The sequence below is a fragment of the Podarcis raffonei genome, chromosome 10, assembly GCF_027172205.1.
Source record: "Podarcis raffonei isolate rPodRaf1 chromosome 10, rPodRaf1.pri, whole genome shotgun sequence".
In the NCBI taxonomy this organism is placed as follows: domain Eukaryota; kingdom Metazoa; phylum Chordata; class Lepidosauria; order Squamata; family Lacertidae; genus Podarcis; species Podarcis raffonei.
The window spans coordinates 72,325,513-72,348,875 of NC_070611.1; the positions used below are offsets into that span (position 1 = coordinate 72,325,513).

The window sequence follows — 23,363 nt, forward strand, 5'->3', positions numbered from 1 at the left end:
TCTGGATCGCCTCAGAGCGTAACTTGAAAATGCTCAACCTGAAGAACATCTAACCCGAGGTATGACTGTACAGAGGTACCTTTGGTTGTGAACGGGATCCGTTCTGGAGGCCCGTTAGCAACCTGAAAAGAACGCAACCCATGTCTGCACGTGCACGGGTCATGATTGTCCGCTTCTGCGCATGCGTGTGATGTAATTTTGCGGGTCTGCGCGAGCGGCGAAACCTGGAAGTAACCCGTTCTGGTGCTTCCAGGTCACCGCGGGACGCAACCTGAAAATGCTCAACCTGAAGCAAACGTAACATGAGGTGTGACTGTAGCTCCGACCCCCCCATTGCTGGATCAGGTTGGGGCCAGGAAAACCCCACAGCATTTCCATTTTTGTTGAGGACCTTAGGGGACGCAGGTGGCGCTGTGGGTTAAACCACAGAGCCTAGGACTTGCGGATCAGAAGGTCGGCGGTTCGAATCCCCGCGACGGGGTGAGCTCCCGTTGCTCGGTCCCAGCTCCTGCCAACCTAGCAGTTTGAAAGCACCACAAAGTGCAAGTAGATAAATAGGTACGGCTCCGGCGGGAAGGTAAACGGCGTTTCCGTGCACTGCTCTGGTTCGCCAGAAGCGGCTTAGTCATGCTGGCCACATGGACCCGGAAGCTGTACGCCGGCTCCCTTGGCCAATAAAGCGAGATGAGCGCCGCAACCCCAGAGTTGGCCACGACTGGACCTAATGGTCAGGGGTCCCTTTACCTTTACGGGACCTTATCGAGGCAGCGGATGCTTCTCATTTTTCCTGGTCGGGGCAAAAAGGGTTCTGCTTTTCACAAGCACCGGGGGGCTTGATCAGAGTGAGGGCACCCCACCTCCCAAAGACGCTTTGGTCCTGCCTGTCTCCTGTTCCCTTTGAGAAAGTTAAACCAGGGGAGTTCATTCCTGATATATTACAAAGTTGGCACATCGTTGGCAAGGACAGGTTGAGGGTTCGAGAAGGCACCTTTCCTCCCCAGTTGGAGGGAGCAGGAGGCAAGTAGGCCCTTGCTCAATGCCCCGACCTGCCTGCCCCATCTTTGCACCCCAATAAAGTAGCCAAGGACCATGGCCAGCTCCGGCCCAGAGTTCAAATTCAGCGGCTCCCATCTCAAGCCATGAGAAGGAAAATGCAGGTGGAGATTCGTCTGTCGACAGCACTGACTCTTTACCTTTCTGTCCTGTGCTGGAACTCTTTAAAAGAAATAAAAAACCTTCACATCTGGGAGGGGAAGAGCATGTTTTCAAGCTTCCTGCAGAGTTTCAAAGCTGGGAGGTGCTTATTTCTCTTCTAGGGTTAACAAGGTTCCTTCAAGATATTCCTTGCAGGAAGGAGCTGCCTTCAAAAGAGCCTCAGGCAATCCAGCCCGGTGGAATGAGGTCACTTCCTGTGGGCGCCATCTTGGATCCCTGGGAGACGGGCACGGGTTTGGTCATAGGGAAGGCCACAAATAATACATTTCTTGTTTCTTATTTCCCCGCAAGGAAGTCCTTTCAGTACCAGAGGTCGGCTCGGTGTTGCTGGTTGTAAAGCAACAGTTTAATCTGGTCTCTGATCTGGTTGACAAGGACCTGGGAGAGCAGGATCCCGACCAGCTGCAAGAAGGAAACAAAACACAGACGGAACAGGACAGTGAGCGTGGCAAAACGGGAGACGGCTTTAAATGGACAAAACTCCTCTATATCAAATTAACTAGTTGGATAGACGCTGAGGCTATCTTGGCGGAGGAGCAAGATGGATTTAGGCAAGGCAGATCTACCATAGATCACTGTTTTGTCTTAGCACATCTTATCGATAAATATGCCAAGAAAACCCGTGGGGTCTTATAATAAAAGATTACTATTTTTGATTCATAGCCTATATAAAGATACTGTGCTGTACGTAAGATCTTCCACAAATGGCCAACTCATAGGCCCTGTGGCAGTCACCAAGGGGGTCAAGCAAGGCTGCATTCTAGCCCCAGCTTTAAAGGTAAAGGGACCCCTGACCATTAGGTCCAGTCATGACCGACTCTGGGGTTGTGGTGCTCATCCCGCTTTATTGGCCGAGGGAGCCGGCGTACAGCTTCCGGGTCATGTGGCCAGCATGAACCAGAGCAGCGCACGGAAAAGCCATTTACCTACCCGCTGGAGCGGTACCTATTTATCTACTTGCACTTTGATGTGCTTTCGAACTGCTAGGTTGGCAGGAGCAGGGACCGAGCAACGGGAGCTCACCCCGTTGCCGGGATTCGAACCGCCGACCTTCTGATCGGCAAGTCCTAGGCTCTGTGGTTTAACCCACAGCGCCACCCACGTCCCTTAGCCCCAGCTTTATTTAACCTATATATCAATGACATGGTTAAAAGCCTAACATCTCTGGAGTTCCATGCTCCTAAATTGGCCACAAAACCAATCTCAGTGCTCTTATACGCTGATGATGCGGTTCTCCTATACCGAACAAATATAGGCTTTAAATGGAGCTTCTGGGCAGCGGCGGAGACTTGCCAGGCTGTAAACAAACCTGGTGGGCAAACTTTGCATCCCCTTTGTAGCCTCTCCAAAACCTGGTGCCCCCAGATGCAAAGGAAGGGCATTCAGGTATGTTACAGAAATAACGGGGGCGGGCGCATCTTTAAAATTAAATGTTATAAATATCATGCCTGAATGTATCCTTTCAACTTGACAGCGCAGGGAAGTTACCTAGCTTTAAAAACAATATAAAATCAACTGCTTTGCCACTAGAGCAGGGGTCTGCAACCTTTAAGACAAAAAGAGCCACTTGGACCCGTTTCCGAAGAAAAAAAAACTGGGAGCCGCAAAACTCGTCATTATAAAAATAACTTTTTTGTCACTTTTTTAATTATTTCTTTGTTTGACCCCTCAGAATTACTCCTCCTCATAGAAATAAACGTTAAATTAACAAGTTACATTTTTTTTGTGTGTGTGTTCTTCACTCCCCTTCAAAACAGTGACCAGCGTACATGTCCCCTTTCAATGCAGTGACCAGCGTACATGCCCCTTACAATGTAGCGGGCGGGCGGGCGGGCGGGAAGGTGACGTCGGGACGGTGCGTGACTAACGCACACACCGCCCCCATGCGACGTCACAGCCAGTACAGTGCCCGCCACCGTGGGGAGTGTCGGGGCGCACAATGCACCTCCTCCCCTCGCTAGCATCTGCCCCGGAGCCGCGGCAAAGGTGTAAAAGAGCCACATGCGGCTCCGGAGCCCCGGGTTGCAGACCCCCGCACTAGAGCATAACAACTGGATTAGGCCAGTGGCCCACCTAGGCCACTATCCTGTTCCCACAGTGGCCAAGAAGTTGCCCATGGGAAACCCGCAAGCAGGATTCGAACACAAGAGCAACTCTCCCCTCTTGCGGTTCCCAGCAACTGGGATTCAGAAGTGATGCTGCCTATGACTGCAGAGAGAAAACATAGCCATTGTGGTTCCTCCGGGACGTGGGTGGTGCTGTGGTCTAAACCACTGAGCCTCTTGGGCTTGCTGATCAGAAGGTCGGCGGTTCTAATCCCCACGACGGGGTGAGCTCCCGTTGCTCGGTCCCTGCTCCTGCCAACCTAGCAGTTCGAAAGCACATCAAAGTGCAAGTAGATAAATAGGTACCGCTCCGGCGGGAAGGTAAACGGCGTTTCCGTGCGCTGCTCTGGTTCGCCAGAAGCGGCTTCGTCCTGCTGGCCACATGACCCGGAAGCTGTACGCCGGCTCCCTCGGCCAATAAAGCGAGATGAGCGCCGCAACCCCAGAGTCGGCCACGACTGGACCTAATGGTCAGGGGTCCCTTTACCTTTACTAAAAGCTGGTGGCCATCACTGTCGCGAGTCTTCCAACATTCAGCTTCATAGGATGCCCAAAACTTCTAGTGTTAAAGGGATAAAAATGTTTCTCTGCTCACTTTCTCCATGCCATATAAGCTTTCATCATGTTTGCTTTCCCCCTAAACCAGCGTTTCCTAAACTTGGGTCTCCAGCTGTGTTTGGACTACAACTCCCATCCATAGCTGTCAACTTACAGATTTGAAAATAAGGGACCAGCAGCCTCGAAAATAAGGGATCAGCAGCCAAAATAAGGGATTTTAGTCGCCCAGCAGCCAAACGAAGCCTCAAGCGGTGGTTCCCACAGCGCAGCAACCAGGCAAAGGGGATGCAGCAAGGGAAACCACCGTCCCCTCTCCGCTGGGAAGCGCTGAGCAAAGGCGAGTCCCCAGGCAACGCGGCCAATTTGATTGGCACAAGGCATGCAAGCTCCACCCCCCAGTTGTTCTTAGTCTCCTTATTGGGTGAGCAACGCAGCCAAGCAACACAGTTGGAGCCTCCCTCCTCCCTGGCCGGCAGGGAGGGAGGGAGAGGAGCTGCTTCCTTTGAAACCCGGGAAATTTAAGGGACATCATCAATAAGGGACAGCAGCGGGACACGGCGCTGGGATAAGGGACTTTCCTGCCAAATAAGGGACGATTGACAGCTATGCTCCCATCATCCCTAGCTAGCAGGGCCAGTGGTCAGGGATGATGGGAACTGTAGTCCGAAGACAGCTGGAGATGTGAGTTGGGAAACACCTCTCTAAACTAAAAAGCAATCTTCCCCCATCCCCTCAACCACGTGGGATGCCCCCTTCTGAACCTTTTCCAAATCTACGATATCCAACTTGAGAAGAGGCAACCAGAACTGTACACAGTGTTTCAAGCGTGGTCTTGGATTTCAGGGTTGCCAGGACCAGGGCCTTTCACTCACCCAAGAGGAATGTGCTAGGTTCTTCCTGAAAGCCAACAAAGAGGGAGGCAGACGCACCTCGCAAATGGATTCTGCAAACGGGGAGCCACCACCAAAAAGGCCCTGCCATGGAGCAATGCCAACTTGTGCCCCACCATGGTGGAAGCAGCTCCCAAGCGTTGCCTGCAGGATGTAGGGTCCAGGGGCCCCCTGGGCCACCCTGAAACAACACCCATGACGAGGGGGCAAGCCGATTACCTGGGGAATGGCCAATCCCAGCGCTACTCCGCCCAGGAGGAAGAGGTTGCTGTGGATCCAGTTCACCAGCTTGTCAATGCAGCCGTTGGTATAGATGAACTCGCTGGCCTCCAGGTAGTTGAAAGCCTGCATCCCTTGGCCACACATGGTGTTGATGACGGACTGCATGGGAAGAAGCATGTTGGAGAAAATAATAATAATAGTAATAATAATAATAATAATAATAATAATAATAATAATAATAATAATTTATTGTTTGTACCCCGCCCATCTTGCTGGGTTTCCCCAGCCACTCTGGGCAGCTTCCACAAAGACCAAAAATACACAAAGAATAACTTCATAAATTTGTATCAAAATTAAATTAAATTAAATTAAATGAATTTAATTTAATTTTAATTAAAACAAAATTAAAAGACGCCTGCTTCTTGGGAGAAAAGTGATGACAAACCTAGACAGCATCTTAAAAAGCAGAGATATCACCTTGCCGACAAAGGTTTGTATAGTTCAAGCTATGGTTTTCCCAGTAGTGATGTATGGAAGTGAGAGCTGAATAATAATAATAATAATAATAATAATAATAATAATAATAATAATAACAACAATAATAATAATTTATTATTTATACCCCGCCCATCTGGCTGGGCTTCCCCAGCCACTCTGGGCGGCTTCCAACAGAATACTGAAATACAATAGTCTATTAAACATTAAAAGCTTCCCTAAACAGGGCTGCCTTCAGATGTCTTCTAAAAGTTTGGTAGTTGTTTTTCTCTTTGACATCTGGTGGGAGGGCGTTCCACAGGGCGGGGGCCACCACCAAGAAGGCCCTCTGCCTGGTTCCCTGTAACCTCACTTCTCGCAGGGAGGGAACCGCCAGATAAATTATTATTATTATTATTAGTAGTAGTAGTAGTAGTAGTAGTGGTGGTGGTGGTGCTGGTATATTCTGAAGATTCTCTTTCTACCATTTTTCCAAATGGATCAGATGTGTGGCTCTACGATATACCTGGTCGTCAGTTTGCAGGCAACAGGAATAAGGCACAGAACAGCGTTCCCAGCTGGGGTTGTGGGCCGTGCAGTTGAAATACAGGTTTTGGGACCAGTCTTTATAGGAGACGCCACCACAGCAGCTGAACTGCAAAGGAAAGGAAGAGAAGGAGTTAAGCCAGAGGAGCTGGACAGAAGCAGGTGTCAGAGAGGGTCCCTGACACTTCCCCTTCCCTTTTCAAACATAAAATATTTTGAAATCTTTCATACAGATAAATAGCGAAACCTTGGTTCTCAAACTTAATCCATTCCGGAAGTCCGTTCCAAAACCAAAGCGTTCCAAAACCAAGGCGTGCTTTCCCATAGAAAGTCATGCAAAATGGATTAATCTGTTCCAGACTGATGGTAGTCACTGTTTGGATGGGGGGCTTTTATCCATTTCCGCAACCACACAATCAATCAGTCTTAGATGAACTGGGTTTCATACAGTCACAAAAACAAATTAACAAATTAACCAAAAAAGCCTCAAAAACAAAAATGCAAAATAAATAGCAAAAACAAAAGCGCCAAACTTAATTCATTCCGGAAGTCTGTTTGAATTCCAAAATGTTCAAAAACCAAGGCGCAACTTCTGATTGGTGCAGGCGCCCCGGAAATAATAGCTGACAGCCGCTTCAGACGTTTGGCTTCCGAGAAACGTTCAAAAACCAAAACACTTACTTCCGGGTTTTCGGAGTTTGGGACCAAGGCGTTTGGGAACTAAGGCATTTGAGAACCAAGGTACCACTGTAGTGTGTAGAGTCCTCTGTGCGCATTTTCAGTAGTGCAAATAATAAAACTGTGACATTTGACTGCAAAGGAGCTCTTGTGTGTCGGGCCCATGTTATTTTATCATTCAATGTTTCCACATCTTCTGAAGTACCCACTTCCTCGAAAAGTTATTCTCTCAAGTTATTCCATTGCTTCTCATTGCTGCTAGCGGGGGTTTTTTGTATCTTGCTTCTCTATGTTGTGAACCATAATCTACAGCTGGAAGGGCAGCATGCAAATTTAATTTTTAAAATAAAATGGAAGCGTAGAAGAGGACTCATTAAAGGTTTGAGATGCCTGCCGTGAAAAGACTGAGCGTGGGGAATTTGGAGCCATTTTGCTCAGGAATTGCTCTTATTCTGACAAACATTTCTTTTGAGAACTAAGCAGCTTTCCCATGCACCTCTGTGATGTCACGGCAGCCAGCCAATCAGTGCCACATGCATAAGAAGAACCCCCACACATTTGAAAAGCACATTTTCAGGATAGGTCAGCCCTGAAAACCTACTTTGCAGCACTAGGGCCCTGGGAGATGTACTGAGTGTGGTCCAGGCCTCTGTGGCTGTGCAACCAGGGCCAGATTTAGGTTTGATGAGGCCCTCAGCTCCTGAAGGTAATGGGGCCCTTTATATGTCCAGCTGTCCTTTGTCAACAACAAATTGTCACTGTTTTTTGTGCGGAATATATGCTAGATGGTGATTCCTGGACCTAATATGTATCTAAAGCCATTTGCACATAACAAAATATGCATTTTATCAAAGTAATTGTTGAAGTGAAATGCAATTAAGAATAAATATATTAACAGTAAGATACAATTAAGAAGTATATTAATAGTGAACTAATTATTAAGCTCTAACTTAAAATGACTTTTTATTCATAACAGACTTAATAATGCAAACACATGGGCATTTGGCAATAACTAAAGTTCCTTTAGAAACACAATTTACAAAGACTCATAATCTAGTCTCTAGAAACTTGCTATAACATGAAATAATAATAGCAAACTAGTGATATTTTAGGGAGCAGGCTAGCAGGCAGGGCCCTTGACTTATATCATAGGAGCCCACACAACACAAAACACTGTTGCTGTATGTAGGTTTTATTGTATTTGTTTTTTAATCTTATATTTTGGAAATGTACATCCAGTTTTTTTCCTTTACAATTTTTTGGGTCCCCCAAGAGAGCGGGGCCTTAAGCTATAGCCATAGCTGTCAACTTACAGATTTGAAAATAAGGGACCAGCAGCCTCGAAAATAAGGGATCAGCAGCCAAAATAAGGGATTTTCTGGGCACAGCTAGGTTCAACTTCTGAGCCCCTCTGAGCCAAAGGCAGAAAGCCCAGCCAGCAGCCAAACGAAGCCTCAAGCAGTGGTTCCCACAGCGCAGCAACCCGTCAAAGGGGATGCAGCAAGGAAAACCACTGTCACCTCTCCGCTGGGAAGCGCTGAGCAAAGGCGAGTCCCCAGGCAACGCGGCCGATTTGATCGGCACAAGGCATGCAAGCTCCACCCCCCAGTCGTTCTTAGACCCCTTATTGGGTGAGCAACGCAGCCAAGCAACGCAGTTGGAGCCTCCTTCCTCCCTGGTCAGCAGGGAGGGAGGGAGAGGAGCTGCTACCATTGAAACCCGGGAAATTTAAGGGACATCATCAATAAGGGACAGCAGCGGGACACAGCGCTGGAATAAGGGACTTTCCCGCCAAATAAGGGACGGTTGACAGCTATGGCTGTAGCTTGTTGAGCTTATACATAAATCCGGCTCTGTGTGCAACCACAACTTGCAACCATCTGGAAGCAGGGCAAGGGCTTGCAGTTTATAAACCAAAACTCACCTCTTTCTGGCCAAAGTCAATGAGGTTCTGGAGGTCCAAGTCGTCCCGGTAATGCACGATGGCGTTGTTGACAATCTCGCTCACCTTCCCGCGCGCCTGTAAGGAAATCGGAACAAGGCTATGGAGGGAGTTTAGAGCTAAGAGGGTTACTGTAACTGTCCTGCAGGCCAGGGATGTTGAATTTATTTATTAATTATCCATTTATTAATTAAATTTGTATACTGCCCCTATACCTGCAGGTCTCAGGGCCATTCACAGGATCAAATCAAAATCAAAAAATACTAAAGACGTAAAATAAAAACAAAAACGAGAAATACCTTGGAAAAAAAGAAGCAACAACTCCTAGCGGTGCTCAGTTTAAAACACAACTTTATAATTTGATATAATGTTCCGGTACTTCCAGGTTTTGGCAGTCCGTAACCCGAAAAAGCGGGACGTGGGTGGCGCTGTGGGTTAAACCATAGAGACCCGGACTTGCCGATCAGAAGGTTGGCGGTTCGGATCCCCGCGACGGGGTGAGCTCCCGTTGCTCAGTCCCTGCTCCTGCCAAGCTAGCAGTTTGAAAGCACATCAAAGTGCAAGTAGATCAATAGGTACCGCTCTGGTGGGAAGGTAAACAGCGTTTCCGTGCGCTGCTCTGGTTCGCCAGAAGTGGCTTAGTCATGGTGGCCACGTGACCCAGAAGCTGTACGCCGGATCCCTCGGCCAGTAAAGCAAGATGAGCGCCGCAACCCCAGAGTTGGTCACGACTGGACCTAATGGTCAGGGGTCCCTTTACCTTTACCTTTAACCCGAAAAAACGCAACCTGAAGTGTCTGTAACCCGAGGTATGACTGTACCACTGTTTTTAATTCTAACCCTGAACATGTCAAGTCCCGTTCCCCACCCCCTGAACACCTGTCTCCAAAGGAGCAGCTTAGGGACATTCCAGGGAACAACACTGCCCACTTCATAATAATAATAATAAATAATAATAATAATAATAATAAAACTTCAGTGCCACACAAAACCTTCCAATACACCTTTCCACTCTCCCCCACCCGGAACAATCGCCTCTGTACCTTGTCAGAGAAGACGAACCCCAGGACGCCCGATGCCAGCTGCAGCAGGAAGATGACCGTCAGGCAGATAGAGAACTGCGGGGGAGAGAATCTCGTAAGTGAAGGGTCACAGAGCCAATGGCAGGTTAATGCTCAAGGGGGTGGGGCCAGATCCAAGGGCCTTCTGGCCGTTCCCTCCCTGCGAGAAGCCAAGTTATAGGGAACCAGGCAGAAGGCCTTCTCGGTGGTGGTGCCCACCCTGTGGAATGCCCTCCCATGTGATGTCAAGGAAACAAACAACTACCTGACATTAGAAGACACCTGAAGGCAGCCCTGCTTAGGGAAGTTTAAAATGTTTGATGTTTTGTCGTGTTTTTAATATTCTGTTGGCAGCCACCCAGAGGCTCCGGAGGCTTCGCGTTGCTTTCGCTGAAGCCAGGAGAGTCTGGTCTTTGAGGCTGGCAGTGGGGGAAAGCAGCGCTTCCCCCCACCGCCAGCCCCACAAGTTCGGTCGAAAAGCCCGCAGGAGCCGCGCGCTCTACGAAAAGCCCGCAGGAGCCACGCAGCCTTTAAAGTGCACGCCGCTCTTGGGGGCTTTTCCCCAAGGAGGGAGAAGGGACTGACTGGCTGAGTCAGTCCCTTCTCCCTCCTGTGGGCTTTTGCGGGAGATGGGGGAATTCCCCCACCTCCCGCAAAAGCAGGGAGAAGGTCTGGGAGAAGCGCACAGGCTGCCTGCAGCCTGTCCGCTGCTCCCAGAGCGGGGGGGGGGGCAAATCATATTTCCCCCCTTGATTTCCCCTCTGAAAACTTGGTGCGCCCTATGGTCAGGTGCGCCCTATAGAGCGAAAAATACTGTATATAATCCAAGCGCACACTTCCAGTGGCAAGGGCTCACTTCGCTTAAGGATGCCCAGGAAGTGTCTGATGCCAGCGCAACCCTGCCTTTGCCCAGGACAATGCCCAGGGGTTCTCACCGTCTGCAGCAAGCAGATGTTCTCCCGCAGGGATCCGATGCAGCCACAGAAGGTGATGAAAAACATCAGGATGCCGACGACGATCAGCAGGATGGCCGGGTCCACGGCGAGGCAAGCCATGGCTGCTTCTGCAGCGGGAAAGGAAGAGCAGGGAGTCAAACGCAGGCATTTCCGTCCCGTCTCCCTGCTAGCTATGGCTAAGCGCTCCTATCTGTTGCAGCGGGTTGGACTAGATGACCCTAAGGTGTCCCTTCCGACTCTTATGATTCTGTCCTCAACAGCAGTGTTTTATGCTTCTTTTCATTTAAATGTGGGGATGGCCAAAAGGCAGCTGTCTGCTTTTTTGAGCAAAACAACAACAAACCTCTGGTTACGTGAACCATATTCAATAAACACACAAGACGTAATTGGCTGTACGTTTGGAAAAATAAGATATACTATTCATTGTGTTGTAGATTTTATATATATATTATTGTTTATATTGATCACTGCAGATGGTGACAGCAGTCACGAAATTAAAAGACACCTGCTTCTTGGGAGAAAAGCAATGACAAACCTAGACAGCATCTTAAAAAGCAGAGACATCACCTTGCCAACAAAGGACCGTATAGTTAAAGCTATGGTTTTCCCAATAGTGATGTATGGAAGTGAGAGCTGGACCATGAAGAAAGCTGATCGCCGAAGAATGGATGCTTTTGAATTCTGGTGCTGGAGGAGACTCTTGAGAGTCCCATGGACTGCAAGAAGATCAAACCTCTCCATTCTGAAGGAAATCAGCCCTGAGTGCTCACTGGAAGGACAGATCCTGAAGCTGAGGCTCCAAGACTGTGGCCACCTCATGAGAAGAGAAGACTCCCTGGAAAAGACCCTGATGTTGGGAAAGATGGAGGGCACAAGGAGAAGGGGACGACAGAGGACGAGATGGTTGGATAGTGTTCTCGAAGCTACCAGCATGAGTTTGACCAAACTGCGGGAGGCAGTGGAAGACAGGAGTGCCTGGCGTGCTCTGGTCCAGGGGGTCACGAAGAGTCGGACACGACTAAACGACTAAACAACAACAATGAACAGACAGGTGGAATAGACACTTTCACATATATGGACTTTACACATAAATTTAGAGAATGAACTGATCCACTGGGTCTTCTACTTTTTCCGTTGAACTTTATGAGCTACTTCTGTTGAAATTGACAATTCAATACAATGAATAGTATATCTTGTTTTTTTCAAACGTACAGCCGGTTACGTCTTGTGTGTTTACTGAGTCTGCTTTTTTGAGGCAAGAACGCCGGTCACTTGGGAATAATGCAGGAGGAATTTCAGGGGTGCAGCCACAATTTAAATCCCAAGGTGGTCATTTTCCAGCTTTCCTCGCGTGAGTGAGCTAGTTTCACTCCTCTGCTGAGCTGAAAAAGCAAGTTTACTCCCTCACAGAGCCAGCATATCCAGCACCTTTAGCAAACTAAAGTTCCCGGGATTCTTGGGGGTGGGGGGGAACCAACTGTTATTAAATTTATTAAATTTATTCAATTTATTAAATTGAAAAACAGAAAATGCCCAAAACAGCAGTTCCTAGTTCTTATTGGGCCACTGTCTGCTTGGTTCCATAAACTCATCCCCAGTGCTACCCTACGGTATAAAAAGCATTATTCAGAATAGCAGTTTGCATGGCCCACTGAGGAAAACATGACAATGATTCAAAATCTTATTAAAAGTATGTAGTTTAATTAACTCGACAAAATGGATGAACTTGTTCCAGTGAGGCCAGATATTGCAAGGAGAGCATTTCCACACATTCTTGTCGACGAAAAGTACTACAGTCGTACCTTGGAAGTCGAATGGAATCCGTTCCAAAAGTCCATTCGACTTCCAAAACATTGGGAAACCAAAGCGTGGCTTTTGATTGGCTGCAGGAAGCTCCTGCAGCCAATCAGAAGCCGCGGAAGCCACATCAGACGTTCGGCTTCCAAAAAAAAGTTCAAAAACTGGAACACTCACTTCTGGGTTTCAATCGCTCGGGAGCCAATGCGTTTGAGATCCAAGGTACGCCTGTATTACTAAACACCCACAAACGTTCATCGATCACAGGTATAGGGTAACTAGTTTATGAGAAAATCAATAGCTATTACCAATAACTAGCTATTTGGGGACAACTTGGAATCAGAAATACAAAGGAAATAGCTTTAAAAGCAAAAAGAGCAATAAAACTATTTCCCCCCCAAAATACTTTTTATTGCTTTTTTGTAACAACAACAAATAAAATAAATACTCTTACATTCAAAAATTTGTATGTCTTCTTATTTACCCTGCGCCTTATTGCACCCGGACTTCCTTCCATCCCTTCAACGGTTTTCATGTCTCAAATCTTTTCTTACAGTTTCTTATTTACACTCCATCCACATCACAAGATTTACATTAATCCTGCTAGTTTTTAAATTCTTATAATTACTCCGTATATATTCAACAAATTTACTCCAATCCTTTTCGAACTTTGCTTCTTTTTGGTTCCGAATCTTATAAGTCAATTTCGCCAATTCTATGTATTCAAACTTTTTTGTCTGCCACTCCATTAAAGTTGGGATTTCCATTTCTGAACCACCAAGATTCCAGTGCCGGTCGTTGCGAACATGAATAGTTTGTAATCTTCCTTTTTTAATTCATCCCCTGTTATCCCTAGCAAAAATGCTTCTGGTTTCTTTGGGAAAGTGTATTTAAATAGTTTTTTCATTTTGTTATATATCATGTCCCAATATTTTTTCATTTTTTCACCACATGTGAAAAAATTCACCGTCTTTTGTTTTACATTTCCAACACATTTTATTATTTACTCTATACATTTTTGCTAGTTTAAGCGGGGTGATATACCAACAGTACATCATTTTCATTAAATTTTCTTTTAGAGTGGAGTACGCCGTGAACCTCAAACCTTCTGTCCATAACCCAATCATCATAATCAATATTACAACCGAAATCAACTGCCCATTTTATCATAACTGAAAAGAGCAATAAAACTTGAAAAACGAAGCAAGGAAGGTGTTTCAAGTAAGCAATCGACACACTCAAAGGGCTGACCTCCGGTGCCCATCTGTTTCTTATTGCCAGGAAGTATGGCCTAACAGTTTCGAGTCCGCCAGCCCTTGCTTGGCACACTGCTTGTGCTCCTTACCTGCGTGCTTCATCAAGCGGGCATAGACTCCCACTGCCACCATCGCCATGGAGATCACCTGCCAAGACAAAAAAGCCCAGAATGTCAAGAGTGCCAGGCCAGAGTCTTAAGCCTTGGCCTCATCCCAGTATACCTGAAGGAGCGTCTCCACCCCCATCATTCAGCCTGGACACTGAGGTCCAGCGCCGAGGGCCTTCTGGTGGTTCCCTCACAGCGAGAAGTGAGGTTACAGGGATCCAGGTAGAGGGCCTTCTCGGTGGTGGCGCCTGCCCTGTGGAACACCCTCCCACCAGATGTCAAAGAGAACAACAACTACCAGACTTTTAGAAGACATCAAAAGGCAGCCCTCTTTAGGGGAGCTTTTAATGTTTAATAGACCACTGTATTTTAATACTTTGTTGGAAGCCGCCCAGAGTTGCTGGGGAAACCCAGCCAGATGGGCGGGGTATAAATAATAAATTATTATTATTATTATTATTATTATTATTATTATTATTATTATACAAAAGCACACATTCTACTCATGTAAAAACACCAGGCAGGCCCCACAAGTAACCCAGAGATGCATTTTAAATAAAACGACACATTCTACTCATGTAAGAGAAGAGCGCAAAATATGGTCTGAAGCTCAACATCAAAAAAACGAAGATCATGGCCACTGGGCCCATCACCTCCTGGCAAATAGAAGGGGAAGAAATGGAGGCAGTGAGAGATTTTACTTTCTTGGGCTCCATGATCACTGCAGATGGTGACAGCAGTCACGAAATTAAAAGACGCCTGCTCCTTGGGAGAAAGGCGATGGCAAACCTAGACAGCATCTTAAAAAGCAGAGACATCACCTTGCCGACAAAGGTCCATCTAGTTAAAGCTATGGTTTTCCCAGTAGTGATGTACGGAAGTGAGAGCTGGACCATAAAGAAGGCTGATCGCCGAAGAATGGATGCTTTTGAATTCTGGTGCTGGAGGAGACTCTTGAGAGTCCCATGGACTGCAAGAAGATCAAACCTCTCCATTCTGAAGGAAATCAGCCCTGAGTGCTCACTGGAAGGACAGAGCGTGAAGCTGAGGCTCCAGTACTTTGGCCACCTCATGAGAAGAGAAGACTCCCTGGAAAAGACCCTGATGTTGGGAAAGATGGAGGGCACAAGGAGAAGGGGACGACAGAGGACGAGATGGTGGGACAGTGTTCTCGAAGAGACCAGCCTGAGTCTGACCAAACTGCGGGAGGGAGTGGAAGACAGGAGGGCCTGGCGTGCTCTGGTCCAGGGGGTCACAAAGAAGCGGACACAACTAAACAACTCAACAACAACAACAACAACAACAACAACAACACTCATGTAAAAACACACTGATTCCCGGACCGTCCTCAGGCCAGATTTAGAAGGCGATTGGGCCGGATCTGGCTCCCGGGCCGTAGTTTGCCTACCCTCCCTGCTCAGCAGGTACCGGCTGCTGAATAGCATCACTCTGGCACCCAAAATGCAGCGTGCCCTTTTCAGAAATCATTTCCTCCTTCCTTGCAGAGGCAAAGGGATCATTTGTCAAGAGCCACCTTTTTTCCCTCCTGGCATTGAAAAGCGTGGGATTTGAAAGGAAGGCATTGGTTCTTAAGTGGGCAATTAGCTGCTGCAATTGTATTGACACCTGAGGGGGGGGGAGCTCTTTGGAGGAGGAGGACAGGAAAGAAAAGAGGGGTGGAGAAAGAGAAAGAGAGAGAAGGAAGGAAAAACCCTTGGCACAAACTGCTTTCCTTTTCTTCTTACAGCCTCATTCAGCTGAGCCGGGGTTAAGTCATGCATAGCAGAACTTTGTGAGTTTTTGCTACTTCAACTCGTGCACGGCCACTCATTCCATGTGCCTGTTTTATGGTTCCATTTCCCATTTTTAAAAAACAGGGCTGCCTTCAGATGTCTTTAAATTTTAGTTGTCTATCTCTGGCTAAAATGCAGATAAAAATACAGGAATAATAATTTTATTTATAAGGACAGATCCTGAAGCTGAGGCTCCAAGACTTTGGCCACCTCATGAGAAGAGAAGACTCCCTGGAAAAGACCCTGATGTGGGGAAAGATGGAGGGCACAAGGAGAAGGGGATGACAGAGGACGAGATGGTGGGACAGTGTTCTCAAAGCTACCAGCATGAGTTTGACCAAACTGCGGGAGGCAGTGGGAGGCAGGAGTGCCTGGCGTGCTCTGGTCCAGGGGGTCACGAAGAGTTGGACACAGCTAAACGACTAAACAACAACAACAATTTTATTTATACCCCGGCCAGAGCCGGGCTCAGGGCGGCTAACACCAGTAAAATTACAGTAAAAACATAATGGGGGTAGGAGAGGGAACCAATTTAAAATACAGGTTAAAATGCAATTTAAATGCAGCCTCTTTTTAAAAGTAGCCCATGGATCAAGACCATAAGGGGAGGGAAACATAAGGGTCAGACTGAGTCCAAACCAAAGGCCAGGTGGAACAGCTCTGTCTTGCAGGCTCTGCAGAAAGATGTCAAGTCCCGCAGGGCCCTAGTCTCTTGCGACAGAGTTCCAACAAGTTGGGGCCAGTACTGAAAAGGCCCTGGCCCTCGTCAAGACCAATCTAACCACCTTGCAACTTGGAACCTCCAAAATGTTGTCGTTTGTGGGCCTTAAGGTCCTCCGTGGGGCATACCAGGAGAGGCGGTCCTGTAGGTACGAGGGTCCTAGGCCGTATAGGGCTTTAAAGGTCAAAACCAGCCCCTGTACTCCACCGGGAGCCAGTGCAGTTGGTAAAGCACTGGATGAACGTGATCCCGCAGCAAGGACCCCATAAGGAGTCTCGCCGCAGCATTCTGCACCCGCTGGAGTTTCTGGGTCAGCTTCAAGGGCAGCCCCACGTAGAGCGATCTGTGGCCAGATCAGGGCAAGAAAGGTAAGGGACCAACTGCTTAATACGACGGAGATGGAAAAATGCCACCTGGTCAAATCTGAGGTCATCCACAATTCCGCTTGCTCCCACCCCTTTCCCTTGGAAAAGACTGTTTTTTACCTCTGAATCGGAGCAGACGCTAATTGGGTTTTCTGCGGATGGGCCTTTGCCTGGAGGAAGCAACCAGGCAAACAGAAAACTGCTTTCAGTACCTAGAAGATGCGAGACAAGTGGGAAAACCCTCTGGACTATGCTTCCTAGCAATCTGTGGACGGTTCCTCAGTTTTGTGGACATGCATTCTTCCCTTGCATTCATCAGACTGGTGACTGGGGGCGGCTGCCGAGACCATATAACACCGGTCTTGAAAGACCTACATTGGCTCCCAGTACGTTTCCGAGCACAATTCAAAGTGTTGGTGCTGACCTTTAAAGCCCTAAACAACCTCGGTCCAGTATACCTGAAGGAGCGTCTCCACCCCCATTGTTCTGCCCGGACACTGAGGTCCAGCACCGAGGGCCTTCTGGCGGTTCCCTCATTGCGAGAAGCAAAGCTACAGGGAACCAGGCAGAGGGCCTTCTCGGTAGTGGCACCCGCCCTGTGGAACGCCCTTCCAGCAGATGTCAAAGTGATAAACAACTACCTGACATTCAGAAGACATCTTAAGGCAGCCCTGTTCAGGGAAGTTTTTAACGTGTGATATTTTACTGTATTTTTGGTTTTTATGGAAGCCGCCCAGAGTGGCTGGGGAGGCCCAGCCAGATGGGCGGGGTATAAATAATAAATTATTATTATTATTATTATTATTATTATTATTAGTCGTTTCCACACTTTTTAAAACGACAACAGCAAGAACATGCCCCACTTCCACCCTCCTCCTACAGGTCTTGCCAAACGTATCGCGTCACCAGGCTGAAATCCTACAAGCACCGGTGATATATGATCATGAAACTCAGTTGGCGCAGGACGTATCCAGTTCCCCGCTTCCATTACTTGCACAACTGAGCTCTCCCTCCCCAAATCTGCTCCGGAGGGTTGGAAGAAGCCCTAGCACAGATTTTAAGGGGTACGCAGGGGGGAAAGGGGGACAGGACTTCTCTGCGTGAGCAGAAATCCTTGTGTTGACAGCACATTCCTGTAGGGCTATTTTTTGGACACGACCCTGCAACAATCACTTTCCGATGTTTTGCCACGTTAAAAAAATACAGATGCAATTTTCACATTTTAAAAAAGGAATCGTTTCATTCTAAGTGTGCGCGCCTCCTGCGCCAGGTTTCTGGTCTGTGGATCTGGTGAAAAACATACAGATAGACCACAGAACAGGGGTCAGCAAACTTTTTCAGCAGGGGGCCGGTCCACTGTCCCTCAAACCTTGTTGGGGGGGGGCGGACTATATTTTGGAAAAATAATAATAAACAAATTCCTACGCCCCACAAATAACCCAGTGATGCATTTAAATAAAAGCACACATTTGACTCATGTAAAAACACCAGGCAGGCCCCACAAATAACCCAGAGATGCATTTTAAAGAAAAGGACACATTCTACTCATGGCGGTTCCCTCACTTGAGAAGCCAAGTTACAGGGAACCAGGCAGAGGGCCTTCTCGGTGGTGGCGCCCGCCCTGTGGAACGCCCTCCCACCAGATGTCAAAGAGAAGAACAACTACCAGACTTTTAGAAGACATCTGAAGGCAGCCCTCTTTAGGGAAGCTTTTAATGTTTGATGGATTACTGTATTTTAATATTTTGTTGGAAGCCACCCAGAGTGGCTGGGGAAGCCCAGCCAGATGGGCAGGGTATAAATAATAATTTTTTTAAAATTATTATTATTATTATTATTATTATTATTATTATTAGGCTTCAAGGTCAGGTATACCGCCTCTGTTTTTATTGGGGCTGGGGGTGTAATGGGACCTGGACCCCTAGGAGTTGGTGCTTCTGCACATGGAGAATAAACCAAGCTTGTTTTCTCCTGCTCTGGAGGGTAGCACTCGAACCCATGGCTTCAAGTTACAAGAAAGGAGATTCCGACTCAACATCAGGAAGGACTTTCTGACAGCAAGAGCAGTTCAATAGTGGAATGGATTTCCTTGGGAGCTGGTGGGTTCTTCTTCCTTGGAGGATTTTAAACAGAGGGTAGATGGCCATATCTCATGGAGTCTTCAGCTGGGATTCCTGAATTGCAAAGAGTTGGACTAGAGAGATGAGCCTTAGGGGTCTCTTCCAACTCTACAATTATTCTTTTGGGGTGAGTGCAGTGGCAAATTGGGTAGATAAGGACTCTTTTACTCTTTAAGATGGTGTGTTTGGGATGTTTGATTTTCTGCCCGCAGATATACAGGTAGAACTTGCTTTCCTGAAGAAGGACCAATAAACTGTCTCATTTCATGTTCTAAACAAACTTCAGTTACCGTATTTCCTGGTGTGTGAAACTTCCTTAAAGTCAAAGTTAAGCACTACGCAGAGCTGGGTTCCCAGCACTCTCTCAGTAGTCCTGCGCAGGATTGTATGGGAAGTTTTTGTGGTGCCACAAGGCTCTGTTTTTTGGTTAAGTTGTTGTTGTTGTTGTTGTTGTTGTTGTTGTTGTTGTTGTAATAATAATAATTTATACCCCGCCCATCTGGCTGGGCTTCCTCAGCCACTCTGGGTGGCTTCCAACAAAGTATTAAAATACAGTAATGCATCAAACATTAAATGCTTCCCTAAATAGGGCTGCCTTCAGATGTCTTCTAAAAGTCTGGTAGTTGTTCTTCTCTTTGACATCTGGTGGAAGGGCATTCCACAGGGCGGGTGCCACCACCGAGAAGGCCCTCTGCCTGGTTCCCTGTAACTTTGCTTCTCACAGGAAGGGAACCGCCAGAAGACCCTCGGAGCTGGACCTCAGTGTCCAGGCTGAACGATGGGGGTGGAGATGCTCCTTCAGGTATACTGGACCGAGGGCGTTTAGGGCTTTCAAGGTCAACACCAACACTTTGAATTGTGCTTGGAAATGTACCAGGAGCCAATATAGGTCTTTCAAGACCGGTGTTATGTGGTCTTGGCGGCCGCTCCCAGTCACCAGTCTAGCTGCCATATTCTGGATTAGTTGTAGTTTCCGGGTCACCTTCAAAGGTAGCCCCACGTAGAGCGCATTGAAGTGGTCCAAGCGGGAGATAACCAGAGCATGTACCACTCTGGCGAGACAGTCTGCGGGCAGGGAGGGTCTCATCCTGCGTACCATATGGAGCTGGTAAACAGCTGCCCTGGACACAGAACTGACCTGTGTCTCCATGGACAGCGGTGAGTCCAAAATGACTCCCAGGCTGCGCACCTGGTCCTTCAGGGACACAGTTACCCCATTCAGGACCAGGGAGTCCTCCACACCCGCCCGCCTCCTGTCCCCCCAAAACAGTACTTCTGTCTTGTCAATCTACTCACACAGGAACAGAAACACACAATGAGTAGAATGGTTTTATAACACATATCAGTGTTTTCCTCAACCTGGGTCTCCAGCTGCTTTTTCTGGACTACAATTCCCATCATTCCTGACCACTGGTGTTGCTAGCTAGGGATGATGGGAGTTGTAGTCCCAAAAAACACACACCAACAGCTGGAGACCCAAACTGGGGAAACAAAGATGTACATAAAACAGATACAACAATTATAATAAGCAAAAATTTAAAGATGGAAAACAAAACTGTAAAACAGGCGCATGGAAGGAGTAGTTGCACATGGGCGAAAATAATAATGTGGTTCATGCCAGATGTTTGTGGATTATAGCTCCCTTCAGCCCCAGCCAGTATTGCCAATGGGCAGGGATGATGGGAGTTGTAGTTCCGCACCATCCAGAGGACGCCATTTTGGCTACTGAGCTAATACCATGTGGCAGACAGGAGCTCTCCGTGGTCCCAGTTCCCATCACCAGCTACTCCCATTGCCTTTGAACTGGGAGTTGCTGGGGACCTTCTGGCCGGAAAGCCAGCGAGCTACGGATGAGCGGACCATTTATTTATTCCAATAAATTTATTTATTCCAATAAATAAAAAGCCAAGGAGAGTTTCAGGAAAGGGGGAAATCGGCTGGCGCTGACCAGAGGGCTGCCACAGCCTGAACGAAATTACCGCGCTCACCTAAAAGCTGATTACAGCCTCCAGGAGCAATTACAAGCGCTTCGGTAATTGCCTATCCCCCTACAGAGGCAGATGAACCGGTTAACTAAGGATTTAAATTAAAACTAATCCAGGATAAAGAGGCCTTCTAATGGAAACAGTTAATTGGACAAAGTGGCCTGGAAGGTGAGGATGAGATGCAGAAGGCGAGGAAAAGCTTGCGCTCAAATAGGAATTAATGGAGACCGTACAACCAAAGTTTTCTAGAGAAAAAAACACCCTGCAATGGATTCCACTGAAAAGCGCAACTTGAGAGAAGCACTTCCAAATTTTTGATATCTGGAGGAAAGCGCATAGCTCACACCACAATTTTTTAAAACTGGAGTTATGCGCCATGCAGTTACTCAGAAATAGTATATTTAGAACAAGATGTTTATTGTTTTAATGGGCTGAAATTTTTGCACATTTAATTATGGGTGCTCATTTTCATGTTTCGAAGGAATTGTTTAATTGTGCCTTTTTTGTGTGTGTGTGTGTCAATGGTTTTAGCATTCCAAACCACTTTAGGCCATTAAACAGGACATAAGTTAATAAAGGACAACGGGTAGAGAAGTCGTTTTGAGCAACGTCCGCCAAACTCGGAGCAAGCCCGCTTAAGTCCATTTCTTCCAATGGGTCTACTCTGAGTTTGACTCAAGGTCAAGAGTAACCTTTTCACATCATGTGAGTTTTGGATTTATATCCTGCTTTGTTGCCATAGGGACGCGGGTGGCGCTCTGGGTTAAACCACAGAGCCTAGGACTTGCCGATCAGAAGGTTGGCGGTTCGAATCCCCGCGACGGGGTGAGCTCCCGTTGCTCGGTCCCTGCCCCTGCCAACCTAGCAGTTCGAAAGCACATCAAAGTGCAAGTAGATACATAGGTACCGCTCCGGCGGGAAGGTAAATGGCGTTTCCGTGCGCTGCTCTGGTTCGCCAGAAGCGGCTTAGTCCTGCTGGGCACATGACCCGGAAGCTGTACGCCGGCTCCCTCAGCCACCAAAGCGAGATGAGCGCCGCAACCCTAGAGTCGGCCACGACTGGACCTAATGGTCAGGGGTCCCTTTACCTTTACCTTGTTGCCATTTAGATTTAATCACAGTTTGATGGCAAAGCTTCAAGGAGGCCAATAAGGGCGAAATGCAACAAATTACACTAGATATTATTATTATTATTTTAAAAAAAGAATAAAAAGAGCCAAGAAAACTCGTGGAGTGGGGGCTGGAATACCCCATAAAGGCCATTAAATTACATTACAAGTTCAGAATGACAGTATATATCTCAATTAAGGAGCATGTATCTCAATTAAGACACCTGGTGAACACGAATTTGAGAAGACGTTCCCCGTCAAGCTTGGAAATCACTGCAATGACATCAGATTGTCCTTTTTCACCCCTATTACCGACTCCAGGGGCACCGCAGTGCGTTCACACGAGACTCTTAATGGAGGCGAAGCAACAGAGCAATTATAGTGCTCTATCTTTCAAAGGCGAAAACGGAACCCGCACATTCCATTCGACGCACCACCCCTGGACCAGCGCAGACACGTGTGTGCACATCCTCACGTGCCTCAGAGGCCCCGAAGGAGACCGCAGAGACCCCCCTCCCATTTTGCATGCAGATGGTTCCAGGCTCAACTTAGCCCCGCTCCCAATGCCACCTCCTCCCGAGTAGAGCCGGGAATTGCCCCCCCCAAGCCCTCCCTGCAGAGCCGCTGCTGCGGCCAGTGCAGGTAACGCTGAACCAGCTAGGCCAGCGGATCCGATCCGTGCGAGTTTAACCCTCCCGTTGCCGCGCTCACCCAGAAAACCATGTTGAAGAAGAAGAGCAGGTATTTGACCAGGGGGCTGACGAAGGAGAAGTCTTCCCCCTGGGGGGCAGACGAGCCCCCCACCAGCCTCTGGGCCATGGCTGCGGCCCTATCGCCCAGGTTGCTGGTCGCGCAGGGCCATCCTGGCCGGACCCGCACCGATCCTGGCTCGGCGGCTAATCATTAACCCGAAATTCCACCAGCTCCAGTTTTTGCAGCCCAGCAAGGTTTGGCCCGCCCCCTCCTCGCCCATTGGCTGCGCCCGCCGCCCCCTCCCTTCCTATTGGCCTCTCTCCCGCTCACTCGCCTCTTTCTGCGTTCTTAGAACGTTGTGTATCGTTTTTTCCCCGAAGCGCCACCTGTTTAAAGTCCCGCGGAGAGAGGCTCTTAAAGGGGCCGCGCCCCGGGTCGCGCGTCAAGGGTACGCGGGTTCAGACGCGCATGCGTACACGGGTGTCGGCTTTTTTCTTTTTTTATTATTATTAAAGATTTTCTTGTTTTACGAAAGTGTTTGCAATCTCTCTCTTGTATTTTCTTTTTCCATGTATCATTTTTACAAATCAGTTTCATTTGTTGAGGCATTGGGAAGAAAAGGGGGAAAGAGGTGGAGGGGGGGAAGGATGGGTGGGGGTGGGGTGGGCGACGGTGTTGGGTGTCGGATTTTTTTATTTGCAAAAATTTCCTCGCTGCCGCCGGGAAAGGTGCGTGAGGAATATGCAACGGCGGTGAACGGCATGAAATTA

At 47.8% G+C, this 23,363-nt stretch overlaps 1 protein-coding gene across 2 annotated transcripts; it reads right to left on the bottom strand.

The window, feature by feature from the left end:
• Nucleotides 1–928: 928 nt before the first annotated feature.
• Nucleotides 929–22,853, bottom strand: TSPAN33 (tetraspanin 33). Of its 2 annotated transcripts, XM_053404715.1 has the most exons (9): nt 22,612–22,853; nt 13,790–13,847; nt 10,627–10,754; nt 9,674–9,748; nt 8,613–8,708; nt 5,991–6,119; nt 4,988–5,149; nt 3,808–3,879; nt 929–1,617 (listed from the first exon to the last, which is right to left on the bottom strand). In XM_053404715.1, exons 1-9 carry the CDS (start codon nt 22,717–22,719, stop codon nt 1,516–1,518), a joined length of 930 nt encoding a protein of 309 aa, XP_053260690.1. In that variant the 5' UTR covers nt 22,720–22,853; the 3' UTR covers nt 929–1,515. The 2 variants fall into 2 exon arrangements, with proteins under 2 accessions (XP_053260690.1, XP_053260691.1); XM_053404716.1 differs by lacking the exon at nt 3,808–3,879.
• Nucleotides 22,854–23,363: the final 510 nt, after the last annotated feature.